Source organism: Dermacentor albipictus, chromosome 2 (assembly GCF_038994185.2).
Source record: "Dermacentor albipictus isolate Rhodes 1998 colony chromosome 2, USDA_Dalb.pri_finalv2, whole genome shotgun sequence".
NCBI lineage: Eukaryota > Metazoa > Arthropoda > Arachnida > Ixodida > Ixodidae > Dermacentor > Dermacentor albipictus.
This window is the reverse complement of record NC_091822.1, coordinates 15,357,767-15,374,949: the sequence shown is the minus strand read 5'-3', so window position 1 is coordinate 15,374,949 and position 17,183 is coordinate 15,357,767. Positions and strand designations below refer to the sequence as shown.

At 42.1% G+C, this 17,183-nt stretch overlaps 1 protein-coding gene across 3 annotated transcripts in view; it reads left to right on the top strand.

Moving 5' to 3' along the window:
• Positions 1-17,183, top strand: part of LOC135910894 (2-Hydroxyacid oxidase 1-like) — a 173,561-nt gene that overhangs the window by 138,473 nt on the left and 17,905 nt on the right. For 2 of the 3 annotated variants that reach the window (XM_065442956.2, XM_065442959.2), the window contains exon 7: positions 10,526-10,595. The exons of the other annotated variant lie outside the window; for it this stretch is intronic. In XM_065442956.2, coding sequence (XP_065299028.1) covers positions 10,526-10,595 — 70 coding nt within the window. The remainder of the gene's footprint in view (positions 1-10,525; positions 10,596-17,183) is intronic. 3 annotated transcript variants of the gene reach the window in all.

Genomic DNA, 17,183 nt, shown 5'->3' with positions numbered 1-17,183 from the left:
TCATCCGACGTATTGGCGCTCTGGACTTTGAGGTTGTGCCAGACGGCATTTCGCATTGACAGCGACGCCGCGCACGATCTGAAGTGGTCCACGTTGTGCGCCTTAAACCCTTTTACGGACGCTGACGAACTTCGACATTTTTGTTCTTTTCTTTGCTGCGAGCGCTTTTGTTTATTACCTTCGTTTGTTTGCAGCATCGGATCGATGCTTCTTAAGAGGGGGGGTATTGACACGTGTACTTATCTTTATCGGGCGACCATGTTTCGCCGCTTAACAACTGTTCTCGCACAGCGACGGACGCGCCTGCATGTATCCGACGTTTCTGGAAAGTTATCGATACTTCTACCGCGCTGTCTGTTGTCGCCGAACCTTGTGTTATCTGATTTCATCACGCGAGGCGAATTGTGTAGAACTTTGTGGAAGGCACGCGGGTCCGAACGATTAGTCTGGAACATTCGACGACTGCTCTATAAAAGCCGACGCGCTTGACCTGCCGATCAGATTTACGACGATCGCCGACTGTGTTCGCCGCTCTCGTTGTGCTTTAAGTGTAGCCTGTTTTGTGGGCACAGGTTCGCCCAATAAAAGCTAGTTCTTGCCTTTCACAGTATTGCTACTGTGTTCGTTGACGTCACGACCACGTAACAATATCTATAGCGGCTCCACAGCCACCATAGTCCTCCATAAAGAAAGCAACAATTAATTAAATATGGGGTTTTACGTGCCAAAACCACTTTCTGATTATGAGGCACGCCGTAGTGGGTGACTCCGGAAATTTCGACCACCTGGGGTTCTTTAACGTGCACCTAAATCTAAGCACACGGGTGTTTTCGCATTTCGTCCCCATCGAAATGCGGCCGCCGCGGCCGGGATTCGATCCCGCGACCTCGTGCTCAGCAGGCCAACACCATAGGAACTGAGCAACCACGGCGGGTGAAGAGAAAGCAACAAAATCCCAATAAAGAAAGGCGTCAGGCAGGGAGATACGATCTCTCCAATGCTATTCACAGCGTGTTTACAGGAGGTATTCAGAGAGCTGGATTGGGAAGAAATGGGGATAAAAGTTAATGAAGAATACCTTAGTAACTTGCGATTCGCTGATGATATTGCCTTGCTTAGTAACTAAGGGGACCAACTGCAATGCATGCTCAATGACCTGGAGAGGCAAATCAGAAGAGTGGGTCTAAAAATTATTCTGCAGAAAACTAAAGTAATGTCTAACAGTCTCGGAAGAGAACAGCAATTTACAATAGGCAGCGAGGCACTGGAAGTCGTAAGGGAATACATTTACTTGGGCAGGTAGTGACTGCGGATCCGGATCATGAGACGGAAATAATCAGAAGAATAAGAATGGGCTGGGGTGCGTTTGGCAGGCATTCTCAGATCATGAACAGCAGGTTGCCATTATCCCTCAAGAGAAAAGTGTATAATAGCTGTGTCTTACCAGTACTCACCTACGGGGCAGAAACCTGGAGGCTTACGAAAAGGGTTCTACTTAAATTGAGGACGACGCAACGAGCTATGGAAAGAATAATGACAGGTGTAACGTTAAGGGATAAGAAAAAAGCAGATTGGTTAAGGGAACAAACGCGAGTTATTGACATCTTAGTTGAAACCAAGAAAAAGAAATGGGCATGGGCAGGACATGTAATGAGGAGGGAAGACAGCCGATGGTCATTAAGGGTTACGAACTGGATTCCAAGGGAAGGGAAGCGTAGCAGGGGACGGCAGAAAGTTAGGTGGGCGGATGATATTAAAAAGTTTGCAGGGAAGGCATGGCCACAATTAGTACATGACCGGGGTTTTTGGAGAAATATGGGAGAGGCCTTTGCCCTGCAGTGGGCGTAACCAGGCTGATGATGATGATGATGATGAACATGACAGGTCCAAGTTAAGTCACGAGAGATGTACACACAAAGATATTTGAATGAATCAGTTGTTGCAATATGCGTGCTATTGATGCTATAATTATGGGTATCGTAATTACGACGACGGTGAATAGACATTAACACGGTTTTAGCTACATTTGATGACATGAGCCAAGTGGTACACCAGTTTTGTATGCGCGATAGGTCATTTTGCAACGCCAAATGGTCGCTGGGGTTAGTAACTGCTCGTTAAACCACACAATCATCAGCGAAGAATCGGATATGAGAAGAATTAATACAAGGTAGGTCATTGGTGTATATTAAGAAAAGGAGGGGTCACCATACAACCGGACATCCGCCCCTACATCTTTTGGCGCAGCGATCCAAGGGTGTTGCCCACTCGCTTTGTGTTACCCGCTTCATGACTCCGGCTTCTTCCCAGGTATCCACCTTATTTCCCACTGGTTCAACAAGAGCGAAAGGCACCTTACGTGCTCTGAAGAACACGACTTTGCTGTACGATTTTATTAGTATTTGCGCTTTGAACCCGGGAATTGGTCCTAACTGCTCAGAAAAAACAGGCGCAAATTTCTGTTTCAGCTCAGTTACCATGTCTACTTCACCTATGACCGCGACTTCGTTCCAATTTACCCTTAGTCGCCTCAGCCAGTTTCTTCCCAGTAGGCACGACCGCTGGTTTCCTACATCATCGACTGTTATCAGTCGAAGGACGCAAGTCTGCTTGTAGTATTTTTCTTGCACGCCGATGGAACCAAGAACTGGGACAGGCTCGCCCGTGTACGTTCTTAACCGATCAGCCACCGCCTCCAGCATAAGGTGGCCTCAGTTTTGCTGACACATTGCCTTTGGCATCACCGTCACTGAGGCGCCCGTGTTTATTTGCATGGTCCCTTTGTGCCCCTCTACATCCACGGTAACATAGTACGCCGACTTTTTGCTGGCGATACTACAACTCTGGAAATCATTCTCCGATTCTTCCGTGGAGTCGGCCACCAAATTTAATTCCTTGCGTGGGTCGGTTCCCCGCCTGCACATCGTCCTGAGATGACCTTGCGTGCCAGAGTTGGGAAACCTGTACCTGCGGTATCGACACGGTCTTTCCGAGTGGTTCTTTCCACATCGGAAACATTCTATCGGTTCGGTCCTCACTCCTTGCCAGCGGGTCTCTGTGACGGGGCGTTGTTGACCTGAGAGCTTGCCTATTTGCCTGCTTTCAGTTAGCAGGTCCGCATTACGACCTGCTTCGTCAGACGTCACTTGTTGCGACTGCTTCGATGCCATTTCGCGATTCAGAGCAATTTCGTAAGCCCCTTCAAAGGTCAGAAACCTGGCCGCAAACAGCTCCCGCTAGGTGTCCGCGCATTGCAGCCCCGCTACGAGCCGGTCCTTCAAGGCTTGGTCAAGAAAGTAACCGAATGCGCAACTTTTCGCTAAAGTCTTCAGCTTCAGTATGAATTCGGTCACGCTTTCTTGCTCAAACAGTACGTGGCGGTTGAGTCTGCATCTTTACGCTATGATGGCCTTCCGGGGGCTGTAATGGTTCTTGAGGACCGCTTTTGCCTCATCGCACGTTTTACTGGACGGCGCAGAGGGTACGAGCAGGTTATTTGGTATTTCGTACAATTTCTCTCTTACGACCCTCATGAATACGGGTAATTTCTTGCTGTCGGCTACTTCGTTTGCCTTCACATACAACTCGAACCGTTCCATGTACGAGTCAAAACTTTCGGCCTTTCGTCGAAACAATCAATTCTTCCCACCTTTGACATGTTGGGCGTTTCCGCTCCTGATAACTGACACTGAACGACGCCTGTCGGCGCTGTCACAGGCAGATGAGTAAAACACTCGCCTTCCTTATACCTCCAGGTTAGTTGTACAAGGTACTTTATTTGTTCGTAAATTGATTCGAGGCTTCATTATCTACTCGCAGTCATTTCGACAGGTCCGAAGTTCTATGCCGCAATGTCAACTAAAAAGTACTATGCCCTCTGTGTTCCCCTTTCGGCGTGCATAACCCAATGCATAATCCAGCGATATTCACGCTGAGCGCGCCGATACTTTCCCACGAGGTGAGATTGTTCGCTTCAATTCCCTCTCTTTGAAGAACGTTGTTTAACTCCCGTCTTCTTTACCACTTGCGTGACTCTCATATTCTGCTACTCATAATTTCATTGTCTGTACTGTGTAACGTGCCCTTGAAATACCACGCATATTTGTAAGCCTTTTGTGCATGTGATGTAAACATGTGTGCGCCTTGATATTACCGGTTCTCTATTTCTTTGGAGTGGGCCAGCATGAAAACCGTATTGGTTGCTCCCGGCCGGGAACTTAGTAAGCTACCATAAATTATTGATTTGCAGTAACTATTATAGCAGTAGCAGCAGCAACGACTATTCAGGAAACTGTTATACCTCCATACTAAGAAAGCGCATAGTCAAGAAATATGAAACTAATAATATAGAGTCCTTGAAGTCAATTCAATTCACTTTATTTTCAACACCACAATGTTGAGGACGGCGAACAAAAAGCCTTTTATGGCTTGACAAGGTCCGCAGCCCCTTTTAATAAGCAGTGACAGCGCATAGGGTTAGGTATTACATATTAAGCGAGAATTACCTAAGTCTCAATAATACGAGTGTCAGGCATAATGCATATGTATAATATATACATACATACAAGTGTAAAATGAATTCAAGTGAAACAGAATGTATATGCAGTACATATAGCACTCACGTACAATTAAAACCGAAAGAATTAACGTTAATTACTAATACACATTATACATATATGAAATCAACAAATGTGTCACACAAAAACATAGTGCAATGCACACTTCGGCAAATACACTGTTACAAAAACAATTTCTTCCATTTTTGCGGAAACAAAGGAAAGACAAGAAAAAAGAAAGCACAATAATGAACCTTATACAGTGTTGATTTTATTGAGACAAGATGGTAATGTAAAGCGCAACATTTGGTATGTGTAATTAGTCCTTGCCCGTGGCATCTCCCAGAGTTCGCAACTGCGCGTATTTAGCTTCCCATCTCTACGTTTTAAGTTCGATATAGTATTTAGCGTGTTATTATTTCTTTTAACACCTGTCTTATATCGGTGAATTAGTGTTTGCTCATAAATATCAGGCATAGGAAGTAAATTCAGTTTTTTGAAAAGTGGACGCGTATGTGTGTCGTGGGGAACGTCCAGAATACTACGGACGGCCTTTTTTTGTATTCTGTGTAATGTGGTGATATTAGAAAGTGTCGTAGTACCCCAAACAAGATGGAAATAATGAATTTGGCTGAGAAGCAAGGATTTGTATAGGAGAAGTTTGATGTTTTGGGGGAGAAAATATCTTAACCTGCATAAAATGCCACTCACACGGGATATTTTCGCAGCGACTAAATCCACATGCGAATTCCACGACATATGTTGTTCGAATACAACCCCAAGACATTTAACAGTAGGCACAATCGGAATAATAGAATTATTAAGTTGTAGTGTTAGGTCTGTAGCGACGTTACGATTTCTCGGTCTGAACAGAACAGCTGTTGTTTTCTTAGTATTTATACTAAGTGAATTTGCGGTAGACCACGAGGACAGTTTTGTTAGTGCTTCATTTGCGATACCGATAGCCTCTGTGGAATTCGGTGCGGTAACCAGAATAGTTGTGTCGTCCGCGTACATAATAAATTTCACATTATTATCTATAGTAACTAAGTCATTGATATAAATACAAAAAAGCAGGGGCCCCAGAATACTTCCTTGTGGCACACCCGCGTGAACTGGCTTTAAATTAGACACATATCGTTCTATGATCACTTGTTGCATACGGTGTTGCAGATACGGCTGTATTAATTCAAGAAATACGCCACGAAATCTATAATGTTTAAGTTTGTTGAGTAGTGTGGAATGATTTATACAATCAAACGCCTTCGAATAATCAACAAAGATGCCCAGAGTACATAATTGCTGTTCAAACGACTGCAATATAATTTCCGTTTGAGTAAGTCAGGCAGTTTCTGTCGACTGCCCTTTCACAAAGCCATACTGCATACTAGTTATAAGGTCGTGTTTGATCAGAAACGATGTCATGCGGGCATGTACTAGTTTTTCTATACCTTTAGAAAAAATAGGCAACACAGATATTGGACGGTAGTTTGTCAGCTCGTTTTTATGACCACCTTTGTATAAAACTACTACCTTCGCAACCTGAAGTCTTTTCGGGAACGAGCCCCTGGAAAATATCAAGTTGATTATGTGTACTAATGCAGGTAGAATCAAGTCCACGACATGCTTAATTGGCATGATCTCGAATCCTTTGACGTTACAACATCGGCAGTTTTTGATAGACATAAAAGTAGTAAATACCTCATTTTCCGTAGTAGGCGCTAAAAATGCAGATTGTTTAGTCCTGCAGCGAAGATAACTCAAAGAATTAGGATCATGAGTACTGTTTACTAAGGTTGTGAAATAGTTATTAAATGTATTTGCAAGCGTCTCATTTGATAAAACTTTATCACCTAGTGTAATTTCAGTTATAGTCGTGTTCTTATCTCCTCGCCCAAAAAAACCATTAATACGCTTCCAGATAACATCAGATTTCTTTATTACGTCATCCTTGAACAAATTATTCAAATACTGTCTCTTCTCTCTACGCAAAAGACTATTTGCTTTGTTCCTTTGCACCTTAAATTCATGCAAAGCTTTTTCAGTCCTGGTGTCAATAAAAGTCGTATAGAGCCGGTTTTTGGCACGAATTTCATGGATACAGTTTTTATTTATCCATGGTTTTTTGGCTTTACGTGCTGGTTTAACTACTTTGTATTTGAAGCATTTATCATAGGTATCCTTAAACCTAGCGCAAAAATATTCATAAGCAGTTTCTGGATCACTGGCACGCATCAGTTCTGACCAATCTATTAGCGATATTGCCTCACGAAAATACTTCAGGCTTTGCATATTGACATCACGAACCATTTGTGGTAAACGGTGTTTGGATGTTGAAGGTGAACACTGGGTCATCAAAAGAAATATTGGAAGGTGATCACTTATATGAGCACTCACAACACCAGATAAAATGTTAGAATGGTGGATGTTGGTTATGAAGACGTCAATTAATGTCGATGCATCTGTTGAAATACGAGTCGGACTATTTATAACATTTTCAAAACCATTAGATTCGATTGTCTTGCTAAGTTCTCGAGAAGTAGAAGCCTTTCAGAAATCAATGTTGAGGTCCCCTGCCAGAATTAACTTGTAACCATTATCAGCCACTCAGCAGAAGCATTTTTCCATAAAAGACAGAACGTTCTGCGTGCTCGATCCTGGTGGTCGATATAGGACGCAGAAAACATTATCATTGCACTGAACAGTAAGCACTTCATAATCCAACGTAACAAGAGAAAAAGATGCAACAATGTTGCAACGGAGTGTGCTTTTTGCCATTAACAGAACGCCACCTCCTCTTCGACATGATCGATTCATAAAAAATGTTGTGTAGCCGGGTAACTTAAGAACTTCCGATTCACATTGATACCATGTTTCTGTTAACATTAATATATCAGGAGCAAAGCCAAACGTAGCGATAAGTGCAAGAATCTGTTCCTCTTTATTTCGGGCAGACTGCGCATTAAGATGGATAAAAGATAGGCAGTTCTTATTTTCGGCACACAGGCTGCCAACTTCATGCGGCGCAAAATATGCGTGCGTAGTGCTTCCAGACATGACGTCATCATTAGTAGCCATGAAACCTTGGTTAGTCAATTTTTTCTAGATCAGAGACATGCATTATTTGCAGTGACCGGGAGGATTCACTTTTCCTAGCGAAAATCTTGCCGTCCCGCGTCCAAGCGAAACGCCAATTCTTTTCCCTTTTTCGCGCGATCGTCATGCCCAAAAGTTTTTTCAATTCAGAGCACAGGTGTTCATTGACAAACACAGCACAAGACTGTGTGTAGCCAAGATCAGTGGCTGATAGTCACTTCTTTAGAGTTTTGTTGAGGACAGCGTCGCGTTTTGATCGGCTGCAGAACTGTACCACAATGTTAGACTGCCCAGAATCCCTCGTTGGAACTCTGTGACAGATCTCAACATCATTTTCACTAATAGGCTCACTTACAACGTCTCCGATTTTTTTCAGAATGGCAGAAAGGTTCTCGCTTTGTGAAGTTGGAACACCTTTGATTTCCAGATTCTTATTTCTGGAATATTGGTCTAGTTGTACAATTCTGAGCTCAGCTTCCAGTACGCGCTTCTTCAGTAGTGTGCACTCAGAAGTGAGGCAAGCGTTCTCAGCCTTGATTTCAGCGTTTTCCTTCTGAATGTCTTTCATGGTGGTACACATTTCCTCAAAACATTTGTTCATATTATCCAGGCTATTCTTAATCTCTCTATTTTCCTTCCTAAATTCTCTCTCCAGAGATGCGCGCATATCACGAATTTCTTGTTTCAAATCTTTCAGCATTTTTTGTTCCTCAGGGGACATTGCAGCAAAAACAGACACAGAAAAAATGACTTTGGCAGTAGCAACAGCAGTAAAAAAGCAACGTGAATAATTCAGTCGCACATAGTGCCTAGCCTGCGAGGCATAGAAGAAGAGAGACAGCGTAAGCCGTGCTCTCCCGCTGCTGCCGCCGCTGCCCAGTGAAGCGTCCCAGTGCTTGCGTCGGGTTTATGTAGAGCTGGCACTGCGGTATGGTGATGATGTAGACCGTGACGTAAAAGCGGGCTCGTGGCTTGTCACGGGATGATCATGGGCGGCCGATACATCGATGGGGCCGTCTGACGATAGGCAATCTGCGAGGCATAGAAGAAGAGACACAGCGTAAGCCGTGCTGTCCCGCTGCTGCTCTTATTTCTTAGCCGCTAATATTGAATAATAAATTTTATTCAGTGAGCAAAGAATAGATTACGATTATTTATTTATTTATTTATTTATTTATTTATTTATTTATTTATTTATTTATTTATTTATTTATTTATTTATTTATTTATGTTACCTACCCTCGAGCGCCGAGGTATCGTAGAGCGCAGTGGATTACATAATATAAAGAGGAAAAATAACAAAAGGAAACACGGCAGGTTATGCAATATTAGCGGCAAATGCTGCATTACAAAACAAATATCGAGCAGACTGCAAACATCGCAGTATGTATGAAAAAGAAACAGGCAAGAATGTCCCTACGTGCAGTGAACGAATGGCCACACCGAACAAGCTCGAAATAATGAGGAGGGTGAAACTATTTCTTCCAAAATATAAAATTTCTACGTTTGTTTCCTTTTGAAAGCCGCATTCCCTTAACTTTCGATAAGTGTAGTACACTTGGGTATGCGTGACTTCAAAGAACTATTCAATTCATTTTGGTATTCCCATCAACCGCAATGTGTCCATGCCGCGTGGTTTAATTTCGATATTGTTTGACGTTTTCAGAACACAAAAAAGGACTTGCTTTTTGCTATCTTTTTCTATGTAGTGCGTCTTAATTACAGCCATGTGGCTACCGTTCGCTCCTCTTCTTATTGTTTATGGCTCCTATGGAGAGTACGTTGCATCTATGAAGGCGCCAGTATTTTCTACTGTTTTCGGTGTTGCTGATGGTGAGATCTCAAAGACTAACAAGAAATTGAAAGTTTTCTGGCAACCGCTACCGTGCAAATGTGCTAAAGTGCCCAGGGGTCACTCCAGGATTTTTCTTTGTTTCCATGTGCACGCTATCGATTGCGGAAAGAAAACGCGATTTCAAACTAAACGCAGAAGCAAAACAGCTACGAAAGGACCGAAAAAAAGGGAGGAAGCGCTGCAGTTAAATTCAGTATGAAGAGCAGTGTAATCCTGGTATTTTTTTTATAAACCAAGTCGACGTTTTCGGGCAATTTTTTACGCTTTTCTAAAGAAGTGCTAGGTGTATATGAACTAAATTTTGTAAAGATGCGAGTTCGGGCATCGTACAACTCTCAAACTATAATGAATATCCATAAGCTTATGGGAGTTTGATCAACAAATAAAATGCATGTCGTAGTGGCGGTTCGACGTTAAAACCAAAAGAAAAACAGTTTAGCTTAACGTTTTACGTATCTACATGGTTCTAGTTACACTTGTGTAGCATACCATTTTCCCTTGATTTGTGATATTGGAAAGACCTGCGACTAATAGTGCTAGAAAAAGAGGTAAATTTAAGAATAATCAAAACATTGCTAACAAAAAGCTCAAAACACGGTGTTTTAAAAATTTTGTGCTATCTAGACAGTCCTATTTTAACTTATGTCAAATGACAAAATTAAAAAGTACAATTTTGTTCAGGACTCCTCTGATTGCAATTGTTCCTATAAACTTTCAAAGCACCCGCCGTGGTTGCTTTGTGGCTTTGCTGTTGTGCTACTAAGCACCACCTTGCAGGATCAAATCCTGGCAACAGCGGTTGCATATCCCTGGAGGCCAAATCCAGAAACGAACACCTGTGTGCTTAGATTTGGGAGCACGTTAAAGACCTCCTAGTGGTCAAAATGAATTCAGAGTCCCCCACTACGGCGCACCTCATAATCAGGTCGTGCTTTTGGTACGTAAGACACCATAATTTAATTCTAACATTCCACAGTATCATCCCACTTTATTGACGGTATTCTCCGACTCAACTCAGGGCAAAGAAGGCGTGGACCAGGTACTGGCCATTCTGCGGTCGGAGCTGGACCGTGCCATGGGACTTCTGGGTGAGTAAACTGGCGCATGCTCATAGGGCAATACAAAACGCAAATGTTTCACTTTGAAGACTCCCGTGCCCCCCTGTAATTCCATATCGCCTTGCAGTGCATGCATCAATATAGATTAGCCTAATATGATATTTGACACATGGACCCACGACGCGACATCGTTTCCAGTATCGTATGGAAAGCAGCTGCGTAAGCACGAAAGAAGAAGATCATAACGCATCCTGCACCTGTATAAATATCTGAATAAAGGTGACGGAGGTAGATTTAGAAAATAAACACGCATAACAAAAACAAACTGGCTAATAAAAAGTCCCAATTCTGATTGAGCAACTTGCAGCCTGTCATCGTACAACACCGCCACGTCGTCAACTTGTGCTGTTGTTGCCGGGTGCTAGCATGTGGAAGTGCATACAGGCACTGAACAACACTGACGTGCCTTCAGAATACCCATATATCGACGATTTTGGAAACTGAGCTGTTCGCGGACTGTGGCGCTGTCCGTAAAATCGCCAAAACTGCAGAGGTGTTCGAAGGTTGCAACCGCTGTAGCTAATTCGCAAGATCAAGCCTGGGGAAAAAATGCCGGCTCTCGCGTAACTGAGAGTAGATGTAAGCATGAAATGGCTACCGGCAAAGCAGACTGGTTGGAGACGATGCTAGCCGCAATCATAAAATGGGTGCGTTGCATGTTCGCCACGGCACACCACGCCACACCACAACGCACCACGCAATGCTTTGCACTGGTCCGCGAGGACGCTATAGTTTCCTGTCCCACACAGAACCTCGTTGCAAGCCTCGTCAAACAGCCATCCGCGATGCGCCAGACACGCCGCGGACCTCACGGACCGCTGGCGTTGAAAAGAGTACAGGCAGCGCTGTCTCAGCGCCAAAAATTAACAATCAAGTGTAGAGTGCCCTGTATCTGCATTTTGAACGCCCGCTAACGTAAATAACAAATAAAACTTCAGCATACTACAAGATACAGCTTGAGTGATATTGTGAACAAACATTAGGAAGAATTCGGAAGCAATATTTTGACAATATATCGACATTAAGCGCCGATTGCATGAATATAATGAGCAATATGCGTCAGGGTCCAGATTAATAATCGCAGGTGAATTTAACATTCCTGAAGTGAACTGGCAAACAATGCAGGATCATTCAACCTGTGCGTATGTGTTACTTGACTTTATGTTATCGTTCAACCTTACTCAAATTGTAACTGAACCTACACGTGTACAGGGATCCAGCTGTTCCATAGTAGATCTGATATTCCTCAGCAATCACTTCATAACTGACGAAACTAGATTAAGCTTACTAGATGGTATTTCGGATCACAAAATCACCTGTTGCGCTATATCCCTTCATGACATCGTTACCCCTCAGCAAATCATCGCTTACCCCGACTATTAAGCTAACGACACTAGTATACTTCATTACGACTCGTTTTTGCAACTTTCACATAACAGCAATACGGACATCGATACATTGTGGCTCGCATTTAACGTCATTATATCTGATTGTATAACCAATTACATACAAACTAGAAAGAATAAACTTACTAGGCGTATTCCATGGATAACGCGTGACGTTATACATGCGAAACGTAAAGCAAGGCGAATGCGAAAATTGCTGAAAACTAACCCATTAAATTTTACGCATGAAAATATCAGCGCAGCTATCCAACTTATGAAATCAAATATTAAGACAGTCAAATAGCTCTACTTTACTAATCCACTCACAAACGTTTTGAAAACTGCTCCCACAAAGTTCTGGAGCTACATTAACCAAAAGAATCGTAAAGACAACGGAGCCTCAAATGAAGATAACAGAAACTCTGCTAATTTGCTTAACGGCTACTTCTGCTCCGTTTTCACTGAGGACAACTGCACGCTACCACAAGCAAGCTTCTCTAGAAATAAGCCTCTAGAACCACTCACACTAACCGAAACAGGCGTACTTAACCTACTACTTAACTTAGACCCAAAGAAATTACCAGGACCTGATAGTATTCTAAATGCATTCCTTCACAGATACGCTGAGCAGGTGGCCAAGCACATATTTTTAATTTTTAACAAATCAATCTATGCAGGCACCCTCCCTAAGGATTGGAAAACAGCTAAAGTGAAACCAATTCATAAATCGGAAACTAAAACAGAACCCGCTAATTACAGGCCAATCTCACTAACATGCACTGTCTGTAAACTAGTAGAACACATTATCTGAAAGCACATAACCAAACACTTTGAACAGGAAGACATACGAACAGATTGTCAGCATGGTTTTCGCACAGGAGTTTCCACAGTCACACAACTAATTGAGCTTGTCCACGATGTATCGTTTAGTATTGACCTACAGAAACAAGTCGATCTAATCTTTCTAGATTTTCAAAAGCCTTCGATCACGTAATACATAAGAAATTAATTTATAAACTCGAACTTACCTTGGGAAAGGGCCCTATTCTGAACTAGATCAAAGACTACCTTACTAACCGCACTCAGTTTGTAAAAGTCAATTTGCTGACTGATTGTGTTCAGCATCAGGTAATCGATTCTTATAATGACCATGTGGCCTTGAACGACGCCGTGTGACTTGTATACAAATAGTGTAAAGAATGGCAAATGACTTTAAATAATAAACAATCTGCTATTTTACCGATTACGAGAAAAAAGATCCCATCAGAATTACTCTACACTATAAATAACGCCACACTTAACAATGTTAAGGAGTACAAGTGCCTTGGCTTAACATTAACACACGATTTCAGGTGGGAGCGCCATGTTAACGTTACCTCGACCGCACAAAAAAGGTGTTTTTCCTAAACAGACGTCTTAGACTAGCACCCCCGAACCCAAAACTACTAGGATATAACACATTTGTCAGATCTGTATCACAATATGCTAACGTTGTTTGGTTTCCTTTCACCAAAGAACTCGTTAACAAACTAGAAGCAATTCCAAGGAAGGCACTAAGATATATTTACAACAAACATAGGTTAACAGACTCACCCACAGAATTGCTAAAACAGGCCGGTTTACTGACCTTACGAAATCGAGCCAAGCTTGCACGATTAAAAGATATGTATCAACTCATTCATAATGAATTGGAAAGAGACAATTCTCAATACTCATCTATAGCACAAACACGACTTACCCGACATAAACATTCACTATCATTAAACGAACCCCCATTTCATAAGGAAAGGGGGGTTCGTTTTTCCCTTTAATGACACGTGAATGGAATAAGCTGGACCCTAGTATTACAAACAGCCCATTCTTAACTACTTTTTAACAATCATCACGTACATGTGTCACCGTTTATTTCTGTGTCATTTTATTTCATTATATTGTGTACATAATCACAATTTCTTCAACAACACCTTAAACGTATCGTATGGATTACTACCTCTTGTGTAAAACTGACTTTTATAACTTGTATTACTTGCCATTACTCAGTACTATTGTTTATTTATGCAAATTGTTTACTTCTTTTTCTGTTGTAATGATTGCCTATCACATTGGTATTTGACATACTACCTCATTACCCCTTCTTAATCTTAAATTTAATGGTATGGGTTATTGTGTAATTAACGCCTACCATTTTGATTACCTCTTGATTTTTTCGTAACAATGTTACGATGTATTACGTTATTTTTCTGCCTACTATATTGTTTGGCTATGCCAATTGCATGTGTATTATGTTCAATCTTAATATTGCGCTAATTATTGTTGTTACATTGCAAGATAACTATGTACGCCCTTCCTGTTATGATGACTGATGGGATGGACAATATGAATAAATAAACAAATAATAAATACATAAAATATTTATTGTCACTTCTTTGGGAAGTAACCAGCGTATGTAATACGGTCTTGACTTAATACGGACTTGACGTATGAATACGGCCCGCATGATCGAGTTTTGTTCTCTCAACTTGCCTGGATGTTCTAGTTTGAGTGCCCGGACGTCCTCGCTTGAGTGCCCGCACAACGGCTCTGGCTTTTGGCTCAAGATCACTTGAAGGCCGCCAACAGCGGGAGCTAAAAGCATTTCATGCATAAAAAGTTGTGAAATGTCGGCCGATCATAAGCTAGAATTGTTTACTTCGAAGGCAGCTATAAGCTCAAAATGCTTTGTGCTTCCTTTCCGTTCCGCCGGCGACCATCAAGCAATCACTGACTTGGTATCGTAGCACTTGTTAGCCATAGGGCGAAGCAGAAGAGCCCACCATCATTAAATCTGTATAGCGTAATCTAAGCCGCGGCGTTGACCGCGCGCTAGTCAGCAGGCGTACCTATCAGGCAAATGTTATCTAGCCCGCTTATATACCACGACATTTTCATCATACATAAAGTGATCAGCTCATCTCCGTTCTCTGTGATGAATTTTCCGTAAATCACGATCCGTGTATGTGCGGATTGTTCTATCTAATATGCACCATGTTAAAAGGAAACGCAACCATTTCTGTACGGATGGAACATACTGTGTCACCTTAGTACCCATCCAAATATTTGTCTATAATGCAATGATAATGTCAATAACATTGTCACTGATAAATTATGCCGAGTATATCAGTGCTCTAGCTTCTAGACCTTATTTGAGGATGCATCGGTAGGTAAACAGCGCCACAAAACACAAGGGACCAGATGAAGAAGAACTGCACGCACACAGGACAGACTAACATGTGAAGGTTTATTCATTGGATGCGCAGAATAAGCACTGGCAGGACATCAATAAACAGAAGATAGAGAAATATAAGACACATGAATTAACATCACATGGTCAAGCCTACTATGCGTAAGAATGATTCCTATAAGGAATCTTACGCCTTTCTCTGAGAGCATTACGGGCGGCTTGCTGACACGATTATCCCCAGCTCTTTTTTTTTCTAGGGCTTCAACGATCTCCTTTATTAGTTTAGCTGTTGATTTAGACATGATTCAACGATCTGTCTAGTTAACTTAACTGTTGATTTAGACATGATGCTAGTTTTTCAATCAATAAAGGTGTGCAGCCGCTGTCCCTACAAGGAATGCCTAGATACCGTGTTATTATATTTGTTGTGGTTTACTTATGTTCTTTCCATTTGTAATTTAGGCATCTTTCCATCTGACCTATATACCATGCACCGCAATCCAAAGCAATTGCGTAGACTACGTCTTCAGCGCACTGTACAGGCTTATCGCGATCATTCTTGGCACACACAGGTTCCCTATCTCCTTTATTAACCTCTAGGCACATTTTCGCTAGTTTGTAGGGTGCGGTAAGAACCACATTTACTCCCACCCTTTCCGCCACTTTCTTCGGGTTATGCGAAACGGAATGTATGTAAGGAATAGAGGACACATTCTTTGAACCTTTGAACCACCCACATGGCATTAGTGTCTTGCTTCTTGAGCTGAAGCATCTTTTCTCCAACTGCATAAAACATTGCTAGTGGGCATCCTGCTTCTGTTGGGCGACGAACCTGCTCATCGGCACTTTTCTGCAGCCGATGAACGCATGGTTTCTTTAAGGAATTGTCAAAGGGTGAATGAAGGATACTGCCCTTTACGAGCTTAGAATTCGAATAATGAAACATCAAAACCTGTTTATTTCCTCTAGGCTGGAATTTCCAACAGACCTGTTTGGATGACAAATGTAGCCTTAAATCAAGGAAAGGTAAATAGCAGTCAACAGGAAGCTCGTGAATCACTATTAAAGGTGCTAAGCACTGACGAAAAGCTGAAATTATTTCAGAAAACTACTTTTGCAAGTCTTTCTCGTCAGATTCTCAGACAACTAAAATGTCATCAACCAATCTAAACACACGTAATGGTTGCATGTCTGATAGTCGCTGTTGCAACAGTCCCCCTAATTTCGCTAAGAAATTTTCACTCAAAAAGGGAGCAATGCAGGACCCAATGTAGATACCGTCCTTTTGTAAAAAGGTGCCCCATTCAATTCCACATACGTGAAGCCAAGGTAGGGGCATAACAGATCAGAGAACAAAATTACGACTATACCGAAAACATCTTCGAAGGCCACCAACCCGTAGCTCTCTATGCAGTCCGTTAGGGTTGCTAGAAGGTCATCCTGCGGTATCGAGTAGTACAAATCTTTGATATCTATTGAAAAGGAATTGAAAAGGAATTTCCTGCAAGAAAAAATACAATTTCTTCAGAATTCTTTACATGAGTCATCTACCAACAATTTGTTTAGCTGGTGCTTCAAGTACAAAGACATTACTTTCTGCCGTGCTCTTTTTTCCGATACAATACCGCGTAGAGGACATTCAGGTTTACGGGTCTTCGCTGCTAAGAACACGTCAAGGCTTAGTGCCTTGTTAAAACTGATAGCACCGGACAGCATGGTGAAATTAGGTTTTTTAAAAACACTCAAGATTTTGGCTCTCACCTTTCGCAAAGAAATATCCACGCAATACTTAAACATTGAAGCTAACGCGTCGGATGCTGTTGACAAGTACATCGACTTGGGCATCACTGCAAAACTGCCTTCCTTATGCGCAGGTAGCGATTCCTTCGGTAAAAAACAGTCTTACGCACTGCAAAGTTTCGCTCTTACGGAACCACAGCGGATCAGCATATC